Source organism: Dermacentor albipictus, chromosome 2 (assembly GCF_038994185.2).
Source record: "Dermacentor albipictus isolate Rhodes 1998 colony chromosome 2, USDA_Dalb.pri_finalv2, whole genome shotgun sequence".
Lineage (NCBI taxonomy): Eukaryota > Metazoa > Arthropoda > Arachnida > Ixodida > Ixodidae > Dermacentor > Dermacentor albipictus.
The window spans coordinates 27,768,815-27,794,596 of NC_091822.1; the positions used below are offsets into that span (position 1 = coordinate 27,768,815).

The 25,782-nt window shown below is 48.1% G+C and overlaps 1 protein-coding gene and 1 long non-coding RNA gene across 2 annotated transcripts in view; one reads left to right on the top strand and one right to left on the bottom strand.

Annotated features, from left to right (window-relative positions):
• The window catches only part of LOC135897896 (glutathione S-transferase 4-like), an 88,534-nt gene that overhangs the window by 53,849 nt on the left and 8,903 nt on the right, over positions 1-25,782 (top strand). The window contains exons 2-4 of the mRNA XM_065426581.2: positions 8,048-8,106; positions 10,850-10,991; positions 11,803-11,976. Of these exons, the coding sequence (XP_065282653.1) occupies positions 8,048-8,106; positions 10,850-10,991; positions 11,803-11,976 (375 nt within the window). The remainder of the gene's footprint in view (positions 1-8,047; positions 8,107-10,849; positions 10,992-11,802; positions 11,977-25,782) is intronic.
• The window catches only part of LOC135897898 (uncharacterized), an 82,247-nt gene that overhangs the window by 39,430 nt on the left and 17,035 nt on the right, over positions 1-25,782 (bottom strand). The window lies entirely within an intron of this gene.

Below are 25,782 nucleotides of genomic sequence, written 5' to 3' on the forward strand. Positions count from 1 at the left end.
CGTTCTGCCAAGAAGACACTTCGCAGCTTTTACAAGTAACATACCACTCACTGGGGCACAACACCACGACAAGATAACGGTCGTCGGTTTTTACGCGGCTATATAGCAGTCAAGGTAACTAACCTGGAAGAACAACATCGGTGAGCTCTCCATTGCAGACGTGGTGCTGTGCCTCAGTGGGGCAGGATGAAGTGGCGGTAGGTATAGTGGCGTTCCTTCGTGATAGCTTCGTCACGTGCAGACCAACCCAGTCGCCAGCAGATGTGGCGGCAGCATTCCAGGCGTGGCCGCTGTGTCCAATTTTCGGGCTGGTCGATCTAAGTAAGGCACTGCTGCGGTTCCGTGGATGCTGCGTCCGGTGTCGCAGTCAAGAAAAGGGCCACCTGGAAGAACAACATCGCTGAGCTGTCCATTGCAGACGTGGTGCTCTACCCCGTTCCGCCTAATTCGACTAATTCACCGCCAAGTTGAAGAAAGTCAAGGCTGCATAGGACGGCCCTCAAATTCGAACAACTGGAGGACACCTGATAACGGCGACTAGAATCTACACTGCAAGAATTAAAGTTAATGACCGGACCTACCCTGCGACATTCGCTGACTTCCAACAATGCTCGCGAGACGTAATTCTCGGCATGAACTTGCGAAGCTAATACGGCGCAATCATCGACCTGAAGTCGAAATCAATAACACTGTCGGAACATCAAGCGATACCTCTGGAGAGCTCTCGCAGTCACAATGGCTTCAGCGTGCTCGAAGATCAAGTCAGCATGCCAATTCGCCCAAGTATCATAATCTCCGTAGGCCCCAAAACACCGGCAGACGTAGAAGGCGCCATCGAGGGCGAGAAACATAAATTGGTAGACGCCGAAATTTTCGTCGCAAGAAGAACCGCACAATTGGAGAGAGGAGAAGCGAAAGTAATGCTGACAAACTTCAGCCAGGAGTACACACACCTCTGAAAGGCATGATGGTCGCACGCATGCAAAAAATTGAGAAAACCAGCAATGCGTTTGTCCTCTCGGGTTCTGCCACATCTACCCCCGTGGCCATATTTCTACCCCACAGCCATATTTCCCGAACCAGCCTTTGACATGAATTCGAGTCTCGCCATGAGTACGCAGCAACAGCTCCAAATTCTCCTCCGAGAATACAAAGACTGCTTTTCGATGTCATCGAGCATTCCACAAACACCATTTGCTAAGCATCGCATAATAGCCAAAGAATGCGGTCACTCACTATGTCAGCGGCCATACCGAATTTCGGCGTGTGAACAAGAAGCCATAAAACAGGTCGATGAAATGCTAAGCGACGAAGCCATCCAGTCTTCAACGAGCCTGTGGGCGTCTCTTGTATAATTGGTGAGGAAAGAGGACGGAACCCTGCGTTTCTGCCTGGATTACCGTTGCCTGAACAAGATTACGAAGAAGGACGTGTACCCCCTCCCACGGATGCACGACGCATTGTACCGGCTCTGCAACGCCAAGTATTTCTCATCAATGGATCTCAAGACGGGCTACTGGCAAATAGAAGTCCATGAGAGGGAACACATCTTCATCACGCCGGACGGCTTCTACGGGTGCAAGGTCGTGCCATTCGGGCTGTGCTCGGCGCCTGGAACATTCCAGTGCGTGATGGACAAGGTGTGAGCAGGGTTGAAGTGGCAGACATGTATCGTTTACTTGGATGACGTCATTGTCGTTGCCGGGCATTTCAACGATCACCTCAGGTGGCTTGGACAGTACTAAAGGTCATGAAGTCATCACGGCTCCCTCAAATGTCACTGCGTTTACGATAAGCTTATATTCTTTGGTCCCGTTATCAGCAAATCAGAAGCTGACCCGATCCGAAGAAGACATCTGCCGTCGCTGACTTTCTACAGCCCGTCGACAAGAATGGAGTATGCATATTCTTTGACATGTGTAGCCTTTATTGACGCTTCGTCAACCTTTTGACGCATTGCCGAGCCATTGATATATCTTGCAAAACCCGTCGTCGAGTTCAAGTGGGAAATTCCGCAAATCGAAGCATTCCAAAAGCTCAAACGATGCCTGTAGTCACCTGCAGTGTTCGCCCACTTCGATAAAAACACCGATACCGAAATCCACACAGGCTCAGATAGTCTAGTCTCGGCGCCGTCCTAGTCCAAATGAAGGATGGATTTGAAAGGGTCATTGCTTACGCATGTCGGTTGCTGTCCAAAGGAGAAACCAGTTATTCCACGATAGAAAAAGAATGTCTTGCCATCATTTGGACTTTCACGAAAGTGCACGCTTACCTATACGGGAGGCCTTTCAAATTCGTAAGCGACCACCATTTCTTGTGTTGGCTGGGAAATATAAGGACCCTTCCAGGCAACTCGCAAGATGGAGTCCCAGGCTCCAGGAAAGGGACATCACCGTCATCCACAAGTCCGGACGGAAGCACTTTGATGCTGACTGCCTATGGCGTGCCCCCATTTCTGACGTCAAGATCTGGCAATAAGTGAATCGTTGTGGTTACCAACTACGTTACCCGTTACGCTGAAACAAAAGCCCTACAAAAGGACCACGGCCAAAGTGGCGAAATTCTTCGTCGAGAACATCATATTACAACGTAGTGCCCCTGAAGTCCTGATCACCGACAGAGGAGCAGCTTTTACGGCGCAGCTTACTCAAACCATCCTGCAATACAGCCAGACAAGCCACCGGAGGAGAACCGCCTAGCCTACCCCCCGCAGACAAATGGTCTCACAGAGCCCCGCAATAAGACCCTCGTTTACACGATATGCATGTGAGTGGACGTCGAACAAGAGGCCAGGGATCCCGTCTTTCCGTGCGTAACTTTTGTTTTCAACGCGGCAGTGCAAGAAAGAACGCAGACCACCCCGTTCAAGCTCTTTTACGGAAGGAACGCGACGACGACTCTTAACGCCGTGTTGCCACACGTTATTGACGAAGAGAATCTCGATGTCGCCGCCTATCTGCAGAGCGCCGAAGAAGCATGACAACTCGTCTACCGTTGTGCGCCAAGGGCCAGTAAAATACGGACAACAGATTCTTTGACAACGCTACGTGGAATACCAGCCCGGCGAATGTGTTTGGTTTTGACCCAGATGCGCCAAAGAGGACTTAATGGGAAAATTTTGCGACACTATTTGGGGCCCTACAAGATCTCCAGATTTATTGGTGCACTTGACTATGAGGTCGTGCCAGACGGCATTTCGCAATCACAGCGGCGTCGCGCACGACCCGAAGTCCTCCTCATGGTGCTACTTAAACCTTTCTACGCCCGCTGACAAACTTCAGTGACTGTTTTTTTTGCTGATTTGCCCACTGTGGTGGGTTAGTGGCTATGCTGTCAGGCTGCCAAGTACGAAATCGCGGGATCGAATCCAAGCCACGGCCGCCGCATTTCGATGGGGGCGAAATGCGAAGACTGTTGTGTACTTAGATTTAGGTGCAGGTTAAAGAACCCGAGGTGGTCCAAATTTCTAGAGTCATTCACTACGGCGTGCCTCATGATCAGATGGTGGTTTTGGCACGGAAAACCCTATAATTTAATTTTTTTTCATTGATTTTTTCTTTACTACAGGTACTTTTGTTTGTCGCTTTTGTGTTTGCAGCTTTGGGACGATGCCCTTCTAGAGGGCACTGACAGGTATACTGAGTTATCTTGGTCAAGTGAACGCTTTTCACCGGCTAACAAACGTTAAGCTTTATCGCTCGGTGCAGGACGTGCCTGCATGTATCGGAAGTTTCTTGAATGTAGTCGATGGTTCTATCCGCTGCCTGTTGCAGTAGAGCCTCGTGTAATCTGATTGTAAGCGCGACGCGAATTGTGTAGTGCTTTCTGGAAGGTACGCGGGAACCAGCTATTACGCTGGAGCCTTCGACGATATATGCATAAAAGCCGACGCGTTTGACCCGCTGATCAGATTTTCGACGATCGCTGAATGTGCTCGCCGCTATCATTGCGCATTGAATGCAACTTGTTTTTCTGGACACATGTAGGTTCGCCCTATGAACATTTCATTGCTACAAAGTTTTGCTATTGTCTGCTTCTCCACCGTCACTACAACATGAGAATATTTAAAGGTATAACATATATATTATGTTTAGGTATATAAATGAATACATTGCAAAGCTAATATTCAAATGTTGTTCTGCAAGTTTTGTGGCTCTTGAATATGTCGTGCTGCATTTCACATGAACTGGAAAACTGCCACGCAGCCGAACGTAGCAGGAACCTACAAAGGAAACCCGCATGGGCTTCTGAGAATAAAAGCTTCACAGATGAGGGAAAATTCCCGGACGAATTTTTTTCTCAACTGCTAAGTTTTCACAGCGAACCTCTTTACGGCTAGGTTCTGGCGGATCTCGTCTCCGTGGGCATAGGCCAGCAATTTTGACTCCTCTCCACCGCAGGCGCCTCTTTCCCAAGATTTGTATTCTCCTCACCACGAGCGCTGTCTCTCTCCCGACATTGCACAAAACCACAGCGCGCGCTCTTCGGCCTGTGCGGCGCGCTAGAGTGGCTAGAGCGCGCACCATGATTGGCGTAGCTGCGCTAAAATAAAACAATCATGAGTGACCATCTTTGGCTCGCCGGAGACTTGGCCACGATCGCCGGCGTGCATCATGCGAAGCAGCGTGAAGTGGCCGCGAGTGCGGGAGTGCATCTCCTCCGAAGACGTGGAGCAAGATACGGTGTGGGACGTGTTGCGATCGAAACGCTTACGGTGCACGTCTTCGAGAAGATTAGGCCCGCCGACCATACATCCATCGTCATTGTGGGAGATTTCAATGTCGGTGAGAGCAGACCCGACGGGGCGTGGATACTTACCTGTATGTTGGAGCGCTTTGGCCTCAAGTGTTTCACCGATGCCACCGTACTCACCCCTCGTCACTGATCGCGCATTGACGTAACCTTCGGGAAGAACATTACCACAGTGAAAGTGCAACCGCTTGCCGTGTATCACAATGATCGCAAGGCTGTGATTACAATGGTCATGGCATCCGCGATCTTTGAGTAAGTATCTCTTTGTTCACCATCATCATCATCAGCCTGGTTACACCCACTGCAGGGCAAGGGCCTCTCCCATACTTCTCCAACTACCCCGGTCATGTGCTAATATTGGCCATGCTGTCCCTGCAAACATCTTAATCTCATCCGCCCACCTAACTTTCTGCCGCCCTCTGCTGCGCTTCCCTTCGCTTGGTATACATTCCGTAACTCTTAATGACCATAGGTTATCTTCCCTCCTCATTACGTGTCCTGCCCATGCCCACTTATTTTTCTTGATTTCAACTAAGCTGTCATTAACTCGCGTTTGTTCCCTCAGCCAATCTGCTCTTTTCTTATCCCTTAACGTTACAGCCATCATTCTTCTTTCCATAGGGCGTTGCGTCGTCCTCAATTTAAGTAGAACCCTTTTCGTAAGCCTCCAGGTTTCTGCCCCGTACGTGAGTACTGGTAAGACACAGATGTTATACCCTTTTCTTTTGAGGAATAATGGCAACTTGCTGTTCATGATTTGAGAATGCCTGCCAAACGCACTCACCCCATTCTTATTCTTCTGATTATTTCAGCCTCATGATCCGGATCCGCAGTCACTACCTGTCCTAAGTAGATGTATTCCCTTACGACTTCCAGTGGCTTGCTGCCTATTGTAAATTGCTGTTCTCTTCCGAGACTGTTAAACATTACTTCAGTTTTCTGCAGATTAATTTTTAGACCCACTCTTCTGCTTTGCCTCTCCAGGTCAGTGAGCATGCATTGTAGTTGGTCACCTGAGTTACTAAGCAAGGCAATATCATCAGCGAATCGCAAGTTACTAAGGTATTCTCCATTAACTTTTATCCCCATATCTTCCCAATAACGGTCTCTGAATACCTCCTGTAAACACGCTGTGAATGGCATTGGAGAGATCGTATCTCCCTGCCTGACGCCTTTCTTTATTGGGATTTTGTTGCTTTCTTTATGGGGGACTACGGTGGCTGTGGAGCTGCTATAGATATCTTTCAGTATTTTTACATACGGCTCATCTACACCCTGATTCCGTAATGCCTCCATGACTGCTGAGGTTTCGACAGAATCAAATGCTTTCTCGTAATCAATGAAAGCTATATATAAGGGTTGGTTATATTCCGCACATTTCTCTATCACCTGATTGATAGCGTGAATATGATATATTGTTGAGTAGCCTTTACGGAATCCTGCCTGGTCCTTTGCTTGACAGAAGTCTAAGGTGTTCCTGATTCTATTTGCGATTACCTTAGTAAATAGTTTGTAGGCAACGGACAGTAAGCTGATCGGTCCATAATTTTTCAAGTCTTTGGCGTCCGCCTTATTATGGATTAGGATTATGTTAGCGTTTTTTCAAGATTCCGGTACACTGGACGTTATGAGGCATTGCGTATACAGGGTGGCCAGTTTCTCTAGAACAATCTGCCCACCATCCTTCAACAAATCTGCTGTTACCTGATCCTCCCCAGTTGCCTTCCCCCTTTGCATATCTCCCAAGGCTTTCTTTACTTCTTCCGGCGTTACCTGTGGGATATGGAATTCCTCTAGACAATTTTCTCTTCCTTTGTCGTCGTGGGTGCCACTGGTACTGCATAAATCTCTATAGAACTCCTCATCTACTTGAACTATATCATCCATATTAGTAATGATATTGCCGGCTTTGTCTCTTAACGCATACATCTGATTCTTGCCAATTCATAGTTTCTTCTTCACTGTTTTTAGGCTTCCTCCGTTCCTGAGAGCATGTTCAATTCTATCCATATTATACTTCCTTATGTCAGCTGTCTTACGCTTGTTCATTTACATGGAAAGTTCTGCCAGTTATATTCCAGCTGTAGGGTTCGAGGCTTACGTACATTGGCGTTTCTTGATCAGATCTTTCGTCTCCTGCGATAGCTTACTGGCATACTGTCTAACGGAGTTACAACCGACTTCTATTGCACACTCCTTAATGATGCCCATAAGATTGTCGTTCATATCTTCGACACTAAGGTCCTCTTCCTGAGTTAAAGCCGTATGCCTGTTCCATAGCTTGATCAGGAATTCCTCTATTTTCACTCTTACCACTAACTCATTGATCGGCTTCTTATGTACGAGTTTCTTCCATTCCCTCCTCAAGTCTAGGCTAATTCGAGTTCTTACCATCCTACGATCACTGCAGCGCACCTTGCCGAATACGTTCACATCTTGTATGATGCTAGGGTTAGCGCAGAGTATGAAGTCTATTTCATTTCTAGCTTCGCCATTCGGGCTCCTCCACGTCCACTTTCGGTTCTCCCGTTTGCGGAAGAAGGTATTCATTATCCGTAAATTATTGCATTCTGCAAACTCTACTAATAGCTTTCCCCTGCTATTCCTATAACCTGTGCTATGTTTCCCAACTGACTTGTTTCCAGCCTGCTTCTTGGCTACCCTGGCATTGAAGTCGTCCATCAGTATAGTGTATTTTGTTTTGACTTTACCCATCGCCGATTCCACGTCTTCATAGAAGCTTTCGACTTCCTGGTCATCATGACTGGATGTAGGCGCGTAGATCCGTACGACTTTCAATTTGTACCTCTCATTGAGTTTCACAACAAGACGTACCACCCTCTCGTTGCTGCTATAGAATTCCTGTACGTTACTAGCTATATTCTTATTAAACAGGAATCCGACTCCTAGTTCTCGCCTTTAGGCTAAGCCCCGGTAGCACAGGACGTGCCCGCTTTTGAGCACTGTACATGCTTCTTTTGTCCTCCTAGCCTCACTGAGCCCTAATACATCCCATTTACTGCCCGCTAATTCCTCCAATAGCGCTGCTAGACTCGCCTCACTAAATAACGTTCTAGCGTTAGACGTTGCCAGGTTCAGATTCCAATGGCGGCCTGTCCGGACCCAGAGATTCTTGGCACCCTCTGCTCTGTCACAGGTCTGACCGCCGCCGTGGTCAGTTGCTTCGCAGCTGCTGGGGACTGACGAGTCACGAATCCGGGGGCGAGTGCTTTTGCTGTGCTTTCGTAAATGGGACTGCACAAGAAACAGGCGGAACTTCTTTTCCTTGCAGCTGAACCCTTACCACAAGGCGCCGACCATAGACGACAGTGGATTCATCCTGTATGAAAGGTGAGTCATGGGCGAGTCATTGGAATTTTTGGTATAAGTTATATCGTGCATTTCCTTCTGTAATCAGCAACATTACTACACGTTGTGCCACATATGAACGTTTGCGTATTTTCTATGTGCACACGATTAATTTGTACGATAAACTGTAGCCAAGAAAAGCAAGCCCTTGCTTGTCTTTCTCATCGTAAGAAGTGCCGGTTACTCTGTGTATGGTTACATGCCTCGTTATCGATGCTGATAAAGATGCTCACGAACATTTTTTTAAGTGCTTCCCATTCGTGGCTACTTGGTTCCAGCACGAACTCGGGTCATTTGTGTGTCGCTGCAGTGGCCGAGTTCTTTTATTGTGTTTTTAGGTGCTTCACTTCCTCAGAATACATTACCTTAGCATCATCTCGTCCTACAACTGTTCGTACCCACATGATTCCGGTAGCTTCGCAGTTGGTTCTACTGTCACAGTACTTTGCACTGTCCCTGTGAACTCTTCGTCGGCACACGCTCGCTGTGCCACTTGCGTTGCTCAACAGCGCGCAGTTGACGTTGCCACGCCCGCACGTACTGTCATTTTCTACATGGAGCGTGGAGCAGGTGATCGCATTCTCGACGCCTTTATAAATATGAGCGAGTGAATAAGAAAACTCTGTCAAAGTTCATATGCTTCATGACAACCTTGGTTGATCTTGTCGCTCCGAGGCGAAGTCATACAGACAGTAGTCACACCGATTTCACATGTTCAGGGCTATGCTATCTACGAGGGCGAGCGCATGGTATTTGATGTTGGCTTCCATGTCACTGGTCTAACACGGATCTGAAATGAACGTTACGAGCAGCGCAAAGGCAGGAAGCGTCTTACGTTTTCTCTCTGATGAAGAATTTCCGGTGGCCTTCTAAGTGCACACAGGTCTCCGCAGACACAGGACCTGATGGGGCAGTGCCTTGGGCGTTGCGCTTCCGAGTCTGAGGGTTCGAATGCTGGCCGTGACCGCCGCACTTAGATAAGGCCGATATGAAAAAAAAATAAAACACCCGAGTGCCGTGCATTGCGTGCACGTTAAAGAACCCCAGGTGGTCGAAAATAATCCAGAGTCCCCCACTGGCGTGTACCTTAATCATATGGCGGTTTGGCACGTAAAACCCCAGATTGTAATTTTCTTGCGCACACTGCCAAGCACGCTAAGCGCTACACGAGAAAATGGGTTTCGGCTGGTGGTAAAGAAAGCGATTTTCTTCGCCCTACGGTGGAACACATGCCGTGCGTTGGAGTATCATTTAGAATCACTTTCACTTAATTCAGAATGTCTTTCTGTGGATTGCAGATTCCACCTGTGAAGCTGCTCCGTTGAATCAGTGCTGTGTTCCCGGGTTTAAAATAACATAGCATCCACTATAGCTTCATAAACATAGTACTGCCGTTAGTGTAGATACCCACTAATCGGCAATCAAAAGGAACGAAAACACGCTTTCTTTACGGCGAGTTTTGTGGCTTGTAGAGCCCTATTTCAAAACAGCGTATGAGGAAATAAATTAGAATGTATTGTTGGACAACAGGCTGAGCTAGAACAATTCGATAAAATTAATCCAGCTATACATTATGCGGATCACGCTGCTGGGAGGCTGGTTCCTACTTATCTTGAGCTGTTTCATTTATGGATGAAGTATCAATAGGTGAGCTCATTGAAATGTTGCGTGCCAGAAGACACGGGGTTATCGTACAGATAGCTTAGTTATTTAGATGAAAGTTTCATCTTTGCGCTGGTTACCGTGTGCCGTGCCTAATGCTTAAAGTTCACAAATAAAAAAATTTAAGTTTCTCCCGAAAGGCAAAGCACCGATTGCGATAGCATTTTAGTAGATAGCTATACGAAGTAAGGATAGTACATTTATCGCCCGTATAAGTTTGTAAACATTCGCTTACTAGCTAAATTAAGAATGGTATAAAGTGTAGGCGCGACTAAACGAAGGCGTATAGAAGATCGGACATACAGAGGCAGCGGTGTCTCTCTGTGTCTGTTTTTTTTTCCTCTTTGTCGTCCAGTCGCGCTTACACATTCTGTCATGGATTCAAACGAACTATCCCGCCAACGTGTTCTAAGTTAACAAGCATGGTGTCACGTGCACAGGTAAACATGAACACATCTCGCTCGATGAGCGGGGAAACTCGCTGTCCGATTTCTGGAATGAGGAATCGCGGAAGCAGCAGTGATCGAATTGACCTTCTTGTATCTCTCGCTTCAACGCGAAAGAAACGTCGAAAGCACAGCGTTTACGAAGCTACCGTCACTACGCGCACCCTGCGAAAATCGCAGATCGCTTTGAAGATGAGGCCCATGCGGACGCGCACTTCGCCACTTCGCAGAAGTGGCGAAGCCCCGTGCCGCGCGCGCGACAGGAGACGGCGCGCTTCCGGCCCTAGTTTAAGGGGCTTTATCCGGCCCGCTTTCCTCACTCGCACACACGCGAATGAGCCGCGTTCGCCGGTTCACCCTCGCACGCTTTTCCTCGCACATACAGTGCATGGCGCTTGGCGAAGATTTCATCGTCCTTGGACTTTATACGAACCTCACGGTGACTTCGACGGCAGAAATGCGCTCGGAGTGTCCGTATAATTGCCATCGCAATAGGAAGGTCTCGGAGAGTTGTTGAAATCGTTCGGAATACCCAGCCATTCCAAATCATCTTCCATGTTATATGCGTCAGAGCCACGGCCCACGTGTTGCATTTATATCGTTATTTAACAACGCAGCTCTGCGATCGCTTACTACCTGATCAACAAGTATGCACCGTCATCAACTCTGTACCCGTCATGCCCCAAGCTTCGAGCACAGGTGGACCAAGTGCTGGCAACCGTGACCAGCACCATACAGCCCCACTACTTCGCTTTCTTCGTAAGTTCTTTTGATCTTTCGTGCGAATAACGTCACGTATTTATGTTGCTCGAACTGAAATAGAAAACCAGCAGCAGTTATAGACAACAACAAAAGAAAAGACGGGTCGTTTTCTTGATGGTTGGAAGCTTGTAAAATTTTGCGTTTACGCGGGACGGCTTGTAGGCGTGACTCAGCACGCCAGGCAGCTGTTGCTGCGTCCCAGAAACAGTGTCCTTGCAGACAGGTGTCCCCCTACACGGGCCGACATGGCGCTGACAGCATAGCGTCGCAGGCGGCGCACTTCGATGTTGCGCGAGATGAGCAAGTCGGTCTTTGCAGGTTCCAGTTTGCTGTCCGTTGCCCTCAGACCAGTGTATACACCACCGTGTGGGAACGACACGGTTACGTTACTAGCTGAACACCAGCAAGCCGGCAAATGCAGCAGTTTGTGCGCACAACGCTCATGCCTGCAGGAGAAGGTGCACACGCTGCCCCTGCTTCGCTGCATAGCCGATTGAGCGGAACAGGATGGCGTGTCCACTTGCTTTCTTCGAAGGTCATGTTCGTACACTTTACTCCGTGCATGCCAAAATTTTGGTGTTGTTACTAATGCTGTTCCGTTGCTGTTGCTTAGCCGCGTGTGAAACCGTGTTAACGTGTAAATAATATAAAAGTGATTCTCCTCAAAGAATTGACTGTCGTCGTAACTGGCACGTGTGCGTTGATGAATTTTTTTCGTCCTCGTTTTTGTACAATATGCACGGATGATGGATAATAAAGGTTGGCACTATGTGCCAGGCGCCATATATCATCGTTTGTTTTCATGCAGAAGCCAAGGTTTTTCGACCTCAAGCATCCAACGCCAGAGGAATTCGCAGCTTTCGAAGAAAACGTCCTGGGTGGCCTGCAGAATCACGTGGGCAAGGACGGCGGCTACGCCGTAGGCGACTCGCTCACTCTAGCGGACCTCACATTGTTGGCGCACCTCACCCTGTGCCAGGAGGTGAGGTTTCAACATGCACTGGCAGTGATGGTGTACATATGAAGGGCTCAGACGTTGGGCCGTAATAATGCGTGTTTATACTCAGTCACCGGTGGGGTTTTTGTCAGCGTCATTCTCACGTTATGAGGACGTCGTCCCGAGGTCAACGATATTATTAACTATGCTGACTCCGAATAACAGACTTGAAAGGTTGTCATGCGACAGCGCTGCACAATTCTTCGAAAGAACGAAGAACTTACACAGCCAATTAAGAGCTGCGTGTCGACGGCGATTTCCTTTCGACTCGGCGAATTGTGACAAACATGTAACAATCCTCTGCCTCTTGCTTACTATAATAAAATAAATCCCATTTCGCATATTTCGCGGTCGAAAACATTATTAACCACATTTGTCACTCGCACTAAACAAATGCTATCAGCAGACAAACCAGCTGTGGTTGCTTAGTGACTATGGTGTTGGGCGGCTGAGCACGAGGTCGTGAAATCCCGGCCACGGCGGCCGCGGTTAAATGCGGATGAAATGCGAAAACAGCCGTGTACTTAGATTGATGTGCACATTAAAGAACCCCGGGTAGTCCGAATTTCCAGAGTCCCCCACTAAGGCGTGCCTCATAAGGAGATCATTGTTTTGGCACTTAAACCCCTTAATTTAATTTTTTTAACAAGTTGTCACCGACATCAGCAAGGATGGTTATGGGAGCAGCGATTGCAGCGCGGCTATGTCAGGAGGGAACACCCAATGGAAAAAGAAAGCGTTGTTCAAGTACAGCGAGACACAGTTTGATTCATTCAAAGAAAATAAAAATCGTAACCACTTTTATACAAGCATGGCGAGAAAAGAGAAGATGACTCGATTTTACTTTATCCTTAAAATAAATACCTTTTGCCAGTGCCCACCATATCAATTGCAATGATGTAGCTCTTGAAGTGTGCAGAAGGGCGAGCTGTTAAAGGTCGCCTGTTCGACGAGGACGCCCCTCTCACACGCTCTGTTGTTTTGCTTGTCGACGTTTGCATGAATTTGAGTTAAGTCAAAATTAGTGAGTTGCAACGGCCATATGAATTTACTTTAGCTGTTTTCGTGAGGCTGCGCTGGCCGACGGGCTTGGCGTCTGGCGGGGACCAGCACTCTACCCGCAAAGCTTTGGTCAGCCTCCGAAGAAAGTATGTGCTGTGAAGGGGCTCGATTTTGACACCCGTGTGGCTGAGCAATTGCTGCATCGCTTTCCGCGCTGAAAGCTCGAAACGCCCATCAAACAGAATGATGAGGCATCTGAATATACAGCTCTAATGGCACACCACCAAAACAAATTTCGTGCCTTTGAGAACAAAATTACATCACTTGTTTTTAACGGATATGTCGTCATATTATTTTTTTCTTCCGCCCGAATTGTTCCCTCGTTACAAAGATGGCGCTAAGCCCAAGGAGGTTATGCGTAGAGTTTCCTACAAACATTTTTGTAGGAAACACTATGAGGTTATGTACTAAAACTTCTGGAGTGGCAACCGCTGCGGCCGCCTACAGGAGCGAGTTAAGCCACTGGCGGCCATATTGCCGGGGCAGAAGAGTGCGGGCTCAGCATATAGGCAGCGGCGGAATGTGCATGGAACTCGAGTGCATTTTCGGTTCTCCGATCAAAAATTGCAGAAAAAATATTTGTTTATCTTACACAACTATTTTGCTTGCGATGAGGCAATTTAGCTAGAATAATATATGACGCATTAATTTTTTTGTGAGCATGAAATCGTTTTAATGATGAACTTTGCTGAACGCATAAGCTTATCTTGGCGACTACCCCAGATCTTTCACACGAAAAGTGTAATGCCCGGTACGTGCACAACAATGCGTCATTTTTGATAACATCTAATCGTTATAATAGTGCAAATGTAGATGATTGGTAGCTTTATAAGCGAATAGAAACAATTTCAAGCAACAAAATAAATTGCTCGAGAGAATGCACATATGGATACATAGGGCCTATAGAAAATACAGGGGCAAGCTTATGTAGGGGTGGGCAAACTTAAATTTGACGGTGGGCTAATTGATGTTTAGGAGTGGACCAACTTGAAATTTGGGGGTGATACAACTTAAATTTTGGGTGCGCGTCAGCTTCAAGCTTGGGGATGGGCCAAATTAAATTTGGGGATGGGCGAACTTGAAATTTGCAGGTGGGCCAAATTGGAAATTCGGGGGTGGCCCACACCCAAATTTTAGGTTGGTCCACCCCCTAATTTCAAGTTGACTTGTCCCAAAATTGTAGTTAGCCCACCCTCAAACTTGAAGTTACCGAATCGAAGCGCCGAATTCCTGTTGGCCTACCCCTACGAAAAGCTTCCCAATGCATTTTCTATGGAGGCCTATTATCTCAATTTTTTTATTAGTTTGAATTGTATCTAATTCCTTATAAAGGTACCAATCGTCTGCATTTACACTATTATAACAATTAAATGTTTTAACTTCGCAAATTAGGTATTTTTGTGAAGATACAAGGCATTAATCATTTCTTGTGAGAGAGCTGCGGTACTCGCCAAAGAATGATTCCGCATTAAAGGGCCCCTGAAATGGTTTGGACATATTTTGTAGACGCGCAGGGTACAGCTAAAGCTAATCATTCGCACCACAACCTGTGTGAAACGTCTCATATTAAGAGAGCTACGGAAGATTACAAGTTACTCTCCTCCATAGTCATGCATTTTCTCCTCAACTCGTTCGCCGAGTAATCGGAGCTAAGCTCCGCCTGCACTCGCTCTACTTCATGTCGTGTCGTAGGCACGACATGACGTAGAGCATGACAACCGTGTCGTCGACTTCCGGTTCTCTAGGAGCGAGCGCGCGAAGCCTCTCCAAACTCTCCGCCAGCTGCTTGGGGCAGTCGACCCCAAGCGAGAGCTATCGTAGCAGCCTGCGTTGCAAGCATTCTGTCGCAGCGCCGAACGTGTCTGGTATTTCGGTAACCAAGGGTGAGCTGGGCGTTTCGACGGATGGCTGGAGGCATAAACTCGACCTGATGAAGGAACTTTAGCGTAGACGTACGTGAGCGGCCTGGTCGGTCTGCACGGTCCAGCCACCTGTTAGCGCAGAGCTTAACCAGCCAAACAAAGCGCTAATATTGCTACAACTAAGCTTAAAGCATTTTAAGCATTTACAAAAATAACGTGTTAGCGATTACACTCCTGCGAAAAATTTACGCCAGCAGAAAAGAAGAATACATTACGTTACTGCTACTGTGTGTGGTTGAGCTCTGTGCCCCGAAGTGGCTGCTCCGTGCAGACAATTCACATTTGTGCTTGTGCTCATCCCATGAACCGACACGGTCAAACTGCCAGACCCTGTCCCCTTGCTCTTGCGTGTACCCTAATACCGGACTCGCGAAACGCTATTGCGTTAGTAATCTTCCGGTCTAAAGTGACGGCCGCAAACGCACAAATTCTGGGACCGATCGTATAGCGACAGTCCGATGCGCTGCAGCCAGTCCGCTCGTCTGCTGCCTTGCAGAGGGACAAGATGGCGTGGCATGACATATTGCCAGTTGCTACGTTTGTACTCCACAACGCAGCGCGTCGCGAGTCGAATCACAGTGCTCGCGAAAAGACAGAGACCGACTCTTACCGCGGAGCTCTCGTCAAAATGGAGCACGTTGTAACACGAGCAGACGACGCTTGCTGTGTGCCGGAAGTGCTTAAGTTTAGTGAGAAATTGTTCTTGTGCATTCTCTTTATGTTACTTTCTTTTTATAAAAAAAATTAACTAAGATTCCAACTATTACGAGCATCATTTGTTGACCATAAAGGTGGAAAAATTATTGATGACATGCCCTGGGCAGCCAAAGGGATAGCTTGCCCTACTGATGTCAATTGCGTGATTTCCGTCATATGGGTAGGGGCGGCTGAAAATTCCGCCGAGCAGTGTGCTGCGATCGGCAGTGATGTACATTTTTGAAACCTTATAATAAATTACTCGCTTTTGCGCAGAATACTTAGATGCGTCAATTAATGATCAGAAGTACCCACTCTAACGACTCAGTACGTTTGTAGAAAATCGTCAAAATCGTTTCAGGGTCCCTTTAACAAACTCGCAATTTAAAGTGCATCCCCAGCTGCTTACTAGTACCCACTAGTGCCTAATGCTGGGTATATAAGCGCCCTTAAGCGAAGTGTATTACAAGTGGACACATTGCGGTACGTACGATCAGACCACACGCGTAACTTGAGCTTAACTCGAGCGCTCTGAAGCTAGCGGTGAAACGCCAACCGAACCACACGCAGTGACGCGCCAATAAGGATTTAAACAGTAAATTTAACCTCGAGACACGTGTAAAGTCATGCACATGCATCTGCCCAGGGGTTCCCAACTGCAGAAAACGCACACCATGCAAGCGATCGTGATCAAAGAGAAACGAGTACTAACATGTGAAATGTTATTCCCGGCGTCTTCTTAAGACGATAGGTACAGCCGAAAACAACGCACTATTTCACCGTGGCCTACTGAGGTGCTGCAATCCTCTAGAAAAGCATGCCACAATCATCAAATACCATTACCAGGGCATCCAGGCAGCACACTCCGTGCTCTGCCACGACGACTAATCACGGCGGCGCCGACTCTTTGCCGCGAGCAAAGTGGCGGCTACCAGTTTAACTTTCGGTGAGCCAACTCCACTCCAGAAGTCTTAGTATATGACCTCCTTGCGTCATATACACACCTCGCGTCACCTCGTCGAGGGGGCGGGGGGGGGGTGCTGAAAACTGAGCTGAGTGGTGTGCTGCGATCGGTAGCGATGTACATTTCTAAAACGTTCTAATAAATTCCACGCTTTATCCGGAGCACTTAGACGCAGCAATTGATTTATCAGAGGGGCCCAGTCTAACGACTTAGACCGTGCGTACAAAATCGTCAAAATCATTTCAGGATCCCTTTAAATTAACAAACTTGGTGTCGTGCGCAATTCCAAACGTGAACACATCTTACCGGATGACGCTAAACTCGCTGTAGGAACGCTGCACTCTAAGAAAAATTCCCGGGAAAACGGTAGTAACTGCGCCGTTAGTCCTAAAAAGGGCGCTTTCGTCCCTCAAAGGACTAACTGCATGAATGTGCGTGCCGTGTGCAAATTTCGGAGAGTAAGTGTTTAGTCCCTGCTCGGAAAGAGAGCAATGGGAGGAGAACGGCAACAGTTACTCCCCAGACACTTCGCTGTTTTCGTCCATGTCATGGAGCGATGCGGCGAAAACGGTATTGTCTATAAATCGTGAATGGTTCGAAGTTCGTGTATTGTCTGTTGAGCCACATGCAAAGCAGCACCTTGCCTCTTCGTGAGAAAATTACGTGAAACTTAAAACTGTAATGTGAAGAGGCATGCCCTTCGTGCGCACCCAATAAGTCAGCGACACACATTAAACGCGCAAGTCATTGACAGACGGCTAAATTTTCTTGGTCAATAGTACCTAAGTTCTTTCCGTTCCAAGGAGGTTTGCGAACTGAAGCGACGTGTAGCTCAAACGGCACACGCTAAGCGACAGAGAAATTGCCCTTCTCTGTTGTCTTCGGTGCCCCGTATGAGCTCGCTACACGTATACATGGCGTAGTGCCTCAGTTTAAACCACGCTAAGAATACTCGGGCTGATTTCTTTTCGCAGTCACTTATGGTTGCATGTACACTCAACGTTAGACTCTCACTGCATAGCTTGCACAAAATACGGAGTCAGGTTTATATTGCCGCACTTGTCTTCCGATGCTTAACCTTGTCTAAATATCCTGTCTCATCAACCAAGCGGTGTGGTGCAGTGGTTAGAGTACCTGACTCGTGAGCGAGAGGACGTCACGCTTTTCTTTTCAGCTCATTAATTTTTTTATTAGGGTATAAATGCCTAATTTAATTATTTCCACCTTTGCGGAGCATCGGAACGAATTACCGTTACTCCCTTGAGGACCATCGGGCAGGGGCAAATGTTAGTCCCCGAAGGACTAAGCGCATGGGGAGTAACAGTTCCTCCCATGTCAGTTCGTCCCCAAAAGGACTAAAGGTTGTGGCAAATCAGTTAGTCCCCAAAAGGACTAACCTCCCTACCCATTTTAGTCCTTTTTTTCTTACATCGCTTGTCACTGCTCCCTCGCTTCATCATGCCATGGCGTGATGAAGCGAGGGAGCAATGAGCCGGAGCAGTTCCGCCTTCCAGCAGCAATGTCTTTCCGGAGCTAAGTTTACGTGACGTTCGACATTATAGCTGCGCGGGAACAGCGCTCACAAACCACAAACCACAGCGGTGCAAGTCTGCATCAGCGGCATTTTGCCAGGAATGTACCTACAATTTCTATCGCAAAAAAAAAAAAAATTGGCGAATGTCGAGCATATGCCTTCATTAGAAATAAAATGACACTATGGCAATGCAACAGTCTCGTCATCTTGTCGAGCGTGTGGCGAACACATGTCAGAGCATAGGCTGACCCAAATGAAAGAAAATACGAGAAGAAAACTGAAGCCGCATGGTTGGTCAACTGCCCTATGTCAGAGGTGGTGCCATTGAAATACAAATGCCTACAATATAGTTTCGTCAGTCGGCCCTTCTGCGGTTTCACAATTGCTTTTGCAGTTGCGGTTACGCAAGGAAAACTGCGACACGGTAAATCACCAAATGCGCGTGACAGAAAGTTAATTAACCGTCAACAGAGACAAACGTTCTCCTTCATTAAAAATACAACAACGTGCGAAGCAGCAATAGTCTAATAAGTAGCGTAAACACTTCGATCATTACAGACAGCGGAGGCATAAGCTTGGCCTCAACATCATACTAGCATGCACCCGACAACGCGTAAGAAAGCAGCAGCTTCACAAGTCACCCAAAAGTTCCGTTATTTCCAGGAACACACGTGTGAGGCATTGTTTCGCACGAGCAATTTATTGGCTTGAAAGAAACGCATGAAAATTCAGCAGTGCACCCAGCCAACCATCATGTGCAACAAGTACTACGATCTTGATACATCTTGTACAAAAGTTTAGTTATTCCAACCTTAGACTATTTTACGATTGCTCTCTCAATTGGGGTTGCGCAAGGAAAACCTAAACAGCAGACGAAGCTTAAGCGATACGGTTAATCATTGACGTCGGGGGACAAAGATGAAGGTTCTCCATTACTAATACTAAACATTAGGAACTCGTGCGAACGAGCAATAGTCTAACAAGCGTAAATTCTTCGATCATTACAGGAAGCTGAGGCCTAAGTCTGATCTTACTACCATCGTAATTCATGCATTCGACCACATGCAAATAAGCAGCCAGTGCTAACGGTAGATGAAGCTTAAGCGGCATGGTTAATCGCTACGAGCGCGTGTCAGAGAGTGCACTCCGACAAACTTTCATAACAAAAAATGCGACAGCGGGCGAATGAGCTAATTAGCGCAGCCGTTTCGTCTGTAAAGAGCGCAGGCGTGAAAGTGAACTTAGCACCATACTAGCATGTATACGGTGTAGGGGTTGGAGTACGGACTCCGCGGATGAAAAACCCAGAACTTGGGAGGGTTTATTTTACATTATATGTACAGGGAGGTGAGCGACAAGTAGCCGTCGTACAGACATTACGGGCCGGCAGCAACTCGGACGCTGCGGCCCGCGGCAAGAAGTTCGAGTTAGGTGAATCAGGGAATCAGGGCCTGTCCCAGAATCCTCAGGTCTCTCTGGAAGGCTTCTTATAAACCCTCCGAGCACTGCAAGTCACGTCATGTTTGACCAATGGGGGAGTCCGCTCCGATGACGCCACTTTCAGCCAATGGTAGGCGCCCGTGTCGTGGTGTCACACCTGGCGGCTTGCTGCGGTCTTGCATCGCAGACTGGCAATGCACCTCGAACAATGAGAAGGGGAGGGCTGCACCTGCTTCATTGTCGGATGCCCACCTGCTAATCCCGGCGGCGCACGAACTTGTTGCCTTAAACTTGTTTGCTCGGCCGCTTCTCTGGAATGCGCTTTCCTGCTTTTGCATTCCTCAATTAGCTGTGCTGCAATCCGATGTGGTCTGGGGAACTCGTAATCGCAGGAACCAGCTCCATATCTAACAGCTCGTCCTCGCCCCGGTTGTTCTGAATGGCCGGTGAACTCAATTCGCTGGCCAGGAGGAACGCTGAAAGAAGCTGCAGGGTACTGGGGTCGAGCCTCGTTTGACGAACTTCGGGATCCTTGGCCCTGGAGAACAGACGTCAAACAAACAAAACAGCACAGCGCTGCACCACGCGTAAGCGCAGGCTCTTCACCCCTGACTCGCCAGACTATTACTGAGTCAAAATCAACCCTGATCTTTTATTTCCCCAATTTCGACAACAGTTCCAACCACCCTTCCAAACAGCTATCCATTTCTCCTCGATTGCCGACAAGACCAGAGTACTATTGTTGTTGCAAAACAAAAGGGTCGTTGACGATGCAAACAACAAATGAAAACAGCCGAACATAACATAAGTGGCCTAACTACACGAACAGCATGTTTCCAATCTATCGCAGTGGCGTACTTATCGCACGTAATGGTGCCACTGAACAATCTCGTCAACCTCACAAGTACGTAATCACAAGCGCACTAGCCTTGTGGTCAATAAACAGAACGCGTACTTGCGTTGTAGGCAAACTTTTCACTTACGCTTACTCACGTTTCTTCCCTGAAAGTCCTACAGGACACGTGACGTAAACGAACAACTAAACTTGCGGGAATTACACACTCCGCAGAACCCTTAAAATGATGCGTCTTATACTTACTCTTTCCACGCACGCTCACTAAAGAAGTCAGAATACGGCTGCTCTCCACCCACACTAGCAACCCACTCATAAATCTGCTTCCTTCCGTCCACACAGGACATGCGCTAATGGAACTAAGAACGCTTCTCAGTGCAAATCATGCACTCACTCAAATCTACGCGCTTAACCTTACAAAATTCAAAAACGCTTAAAAAGAAAGAAGGTTAAATAACACACACGCGCGTTACGATAGGCCTCTCAACAATAACCTTGACCCTCAGGTTACTCACACACGCACAAAGAAAGCCTATCTACTTATTAATGAGCATCTCGCGAGACTACATGTTTACATAAAACTCATCTTTCAAATCACGGAGCTTCTCAAACGAAAACACAAACAAAGCTCAAACCTTACACATTGAAAGAAATCCTAGTCTCAAATCGCGAAAACTTTTCGATGCTCAAAAATAAAAAACAACACTTCATTTCTACGGAAGCGCTCCTGGCCTCCCTTTCCAAACGCTTACGTCTGACTCATACTTTGAGTCGAACCCGCGGTGGGCGTGGTCTCAAAGCTACTCTGGCTACGGAGGAACAACAAAAGGGCTGACTCACTATCAGCTCCCCCAAGACGTGGCTGTCTCCTGCCGATTTGCGTCCCCGCGCCTCGCTTTCAACACGAACTCGATTGACCGCGTCGCTACTCCCCACCTGGTCTCGTCCTGCCACCTTGCGTTTCTTCGAACTGCACGCTGAGCTGTGAAAAGAACTACGGAACGACGAGGAGCTTAACTGCCTCGTGCCCTTTGTCCGCGTCCGTGCAGAACATTCTTCGCGGTCCCCCTTTGACCGGTGGCTTGAACGTTTTCGATGCGTCAACATCGTCCGAGACGACCGCATCTTTTTCCTCGCGCCCTGCCCATTTGGGTTTCTCGCCATCTTTGGCGGCGCTACATTAATTACCGTCTTTCGGTCTTTACCGCGCTTCTTTTTACGGCGCTTTCTCTTCGCACTCACTTTCATGTCGCCTTCTCGTGCCTCGTGCTGGCCGGTACACATTTCGTCGGCCCGGATCGGCCTCTTACCCGCACAGTCTGAGTGATTTACATTTAAATCTACTCTCACTTTGCCTCGACTGGCGGACAGCCCAACCGACTCTGGCACAATGCAGCAGGCTTTACTCGAGTAAGATAACTCGCGCTCTTGCGAACCGCCCTCTACTACATTGCCCAGCTCACGCTGTGCATCGGCACACAGCCCGTCGGTATCGATCGCTGTCTCACGCGCACAGTCCGAATGATTATTAACTGAACCATCCCTCTCTAGGCTATCTAGACTGGCGGAGAGCCGCACCGATCCCTGAACAATGCAGTTGTTTTCTCGTGAGCTACGGAGCTCGCCACCCCGAGAACTATTCTCAACTGCATCGTCCAGCTCGCACTTCATTTCTGCACGCACATCTGGCTCTACATGGGTGCTCGCTTCTGTCGGGTCAGAAGTGCCCTTCTCTTTGCTAGCAACCTCGCTAACATTACCAGCGACGCACACGCTCGGTAACTGTGCCAATTTGTTCGCAGCTGGCCTAGCTGTCTCCACAGTCATCTGTTGGCACAGCACCTCGTCGCTCTCACTACGGCCTTTAACGGCCTCTGTTGCCACTAAGGCATCGTTAGCAGCTAGCGTTTTCCCTTCACTTATGAATCGGCAGCCAATCTCACAGGCACTACTCTTTTCGTCGGCTTCTGGCGAAAATCTGCTCGATGCTGCCTCATTCTTTCGCTCTGTACTACCTACAGAATTCTCAGACAGCCGTTGTCTCTGTGCCAATAACTGATCACAATACTGTATCTCTTTGATCAGTGCTGCCTTCTCTCTCATATACTTTTCCTCTCGCTCAAGCTTACGTTGATTCTCACGTTCGCGTGCCTTCTCACGTTCGTGACGCTGACACCTAAGAGCAAGTTCTTGAAGCTCCTGCTTCCGTTCATTCTCGCGTTCTTCACGCTGACGCTCACTCCTAAGCTCACGACGCTCTCGCAAACGTACACGACGCACACGCTCCCGTGGCTCCTGTACCACCTCCCAAGCAAGCCTAATACTTTCATCATCATTGCCACTATCGTTAATCGCCTTTATGATAGCTGGCGTTTCCATCCGTTCGTCCGCCTCAACTCCCAAATCGTCGCACACCAACAACAAGTCTAACCTCGTCAACCTTCTAAGATCCATGGCAGCTGCCCCGACAGGTGGTTAAAACTGTTTTCCTTAATTAATTTGTGCAAACACACAATGCAACAAACTCCCGATTCCCAGAACTATCAAAATTGAACACACAACCTTTGAGTCTGGCGAATCATAAGGAAAAAAACCACGCGCTCACTTACGGTTGCAGCACCCTGCCATCCGGTTCGTTCGTCCGCTGTTGCCGGTTCCTTCCGGACTCCCTGGGTCGAAGGCTCGCTCCTTCTTCGATACTCCCAGTCTCTTCGGACCTCTTTCGACGAAGGCTCTCTCTTCTTCGCTCTTCCCGGTTCTTTACGATCTCTCTCGACGAAGGTTGATTCGTAGCGCTGCCACCAGCTGATGCATTCGGAGGCGATCCCACCGCTGCCACCAGATGTAGGGGTTGGAGTACGGACTCCGCGGATGAAAAACCCAGAACTTGGGAGGGTTTATTTTACATTATATGTACAGGGAGGTGAGCGACAAGTAGCCGTCGTACAGACATTACGGGCCGGCAGCAACTCGGACGCTGCGGCCCGCGGCAAGAAGTTCGAGTTAGGTGAATCAGGGAATCAGGGCCTGTCCCAGAATCCTCAGGTCTCTCTGGAAGGCTTCTTATAAACCCTCCGAGCACTGCAAGTCACGTCATGTTTGACCAATGGGGGAGTCCGCTCCGATGACGCCACTTTCAGCCAATGGTAGGCGCCCGTGTCGTGGTGTCACACCTGGCGGCTTGCTGCGGTCTTGCATCGCAGACTGGCAATGCACCTCGAACAATGAGAAGGGGAGGGCTGCACCTGCTTCATTGTCGGATGCCCACCTGCTAATCCCGGCGGCGCACGAACTTGTTGCCTTAAACTTGTTTGCTCGGCCGCTTCTCTGGAATGCGCTTTCCTGCTTTTGCATTCCTCAATTAGCTGTGCTGCAATCCGATGTGGTCTGGGGAACTCGTAATCGCAGGAACCAGCTCCATATCTAACAACGGTTCACGTGTAAATGAACAGAAGTGCAACAAGTCACCCAAAGGATTCGTTATTACGACAACGGGCACGACGCTGTTTCCCAGAAATAAGTACCAGCGCTGAAAACCCGCGCGGTGAAAATTCAGCAGTGCGGCCGGTCATCACGTGCAGCAACTTGTCTGATCGCGATTTAAACGCAAACAAAAGTTCTGTTATTCAAGCGTGCACAGTTGTACGATTACTTTGGCAGTAGCGGCTACGCAAACAAACAGCCAAAAGTACACGTGCCGAAGCTGAAGCTACACAGTTATCACTACGGGCGCGTGACAGAAACGGTCAGTTGAGAAAAGCTTTCACTGTTATGTACTAAAACGTACGACCAGATACGAACAATTAAGTCAGCGCAAACCTTTCGATCACCACAGGCAGCTAAGGGGTCAGCTTCACTGGATCACACCACCATACTAGGATACGATCACGTGTAAGTAAGCAAAAGTCTAACAAGTCGCCCAAAAGTTTCGCTATTCCAAGAGACTTACACGGCACTGTTTGGAAAGAACAATATACGAGCCCTGAAAATAGACGTGTTAAAATTCAGCAGCGCGGCCGGCCATAATGTGCCGCAAGTGCCCCGACCGTGATAGAAACGCCTACAAAAGTCCAGCTATTCCATGCTCACGCAGTTGTACGATTCCTCTCGCAATCCCGGTTACGCAAACAAAACGCAAACGAAGGTCAAACAAGGCTATTACGGAGACTGAGAGTCGGGAATAGTTATTGCTAATAATATTTTTATTATTATTCGCCACTGTTGAAGAAAGCTACAACGATAATTCTCGTGGACCCATCCTGTGGCCTGCCTTTATGGAAAGAGCGGTTCTCAAGCTTCCCATTAAGAAATTTCTTGTGTTTTAAAGCATTCCTGCGTACTTAGACGGTAAGCTAAGGGAAAACCACCATTTCTCGCAGCGTTACCTTAGCGCAAGCAACGAGCGACCTGTTGAAAGCCCAGTAACACCAATCTGTGATCGGAAAGCGTAGTTTTCTGACCATTTGCTTGTAAGGGTCTCTTGCGGCCTTCCACGGTAAGCGCGCGGCAAACCACTTCTGCACTACACTCTAAACACAGTTGCACCCTTTGGGGTGGATAGTTGCCACACAACAATAATCGTCATCTGTGTTGCCCACATTTCTTATTTTTTTCACTCTGCGAATCCGGTACTTCCAAATCACGAACGGCATGCGCGTTATTAGGATGACAGAACATTCTCGTCAAGAAAGTAGTGAGTGCAACGTTTTCAAGAAAAGAAACGCAAGCAAGACAGATGACGATTGTTGTTGTCTGGCAAATATACACCCCATAAGGTGCAACTGCTTTAGAGTGTAGCTGACGCTCACTTCACAACGTATCCTTTACTTTAGCGCAAGCAACTAGCGATCTCTTGAAACCACCGTGTGAAAACTAGGGGCATACCAAGCTGTGCTCGAAAATGCGAGCGCACGCACATAGTGCGATGCGTCAATCTAATCGAGAAGACAGAGAAAAAGGGGGAGTGTGGCATCGCCATCTTGTGACACTAAACTCATCGGTATACCCATGACACAACCACCACGTTCACAGAAAACGCGCGAACTGAGTGCGGAGCCATGGAGCACGGCAACAAGCAACCTTCAGGAATTCCAAACCTAGAGAGAAGGGTGAAGAGATCCAATGAAAGAGCGGCGTTAAGTCATGTAAGCAACTATGCTAGAATTAGCCCAAAGCTTGCATGCAGTGGCAATTCTACTGTCCAAAGCAGTCACTACTCTGTTTTACGGCAGGGGTTTGAGTACTCTGCTTTCTAGACATGTTCCTCCCGATATGCTTGTGTAGTTTGGATCGTTCATTGCAACTTCGCCATTTACTGTCT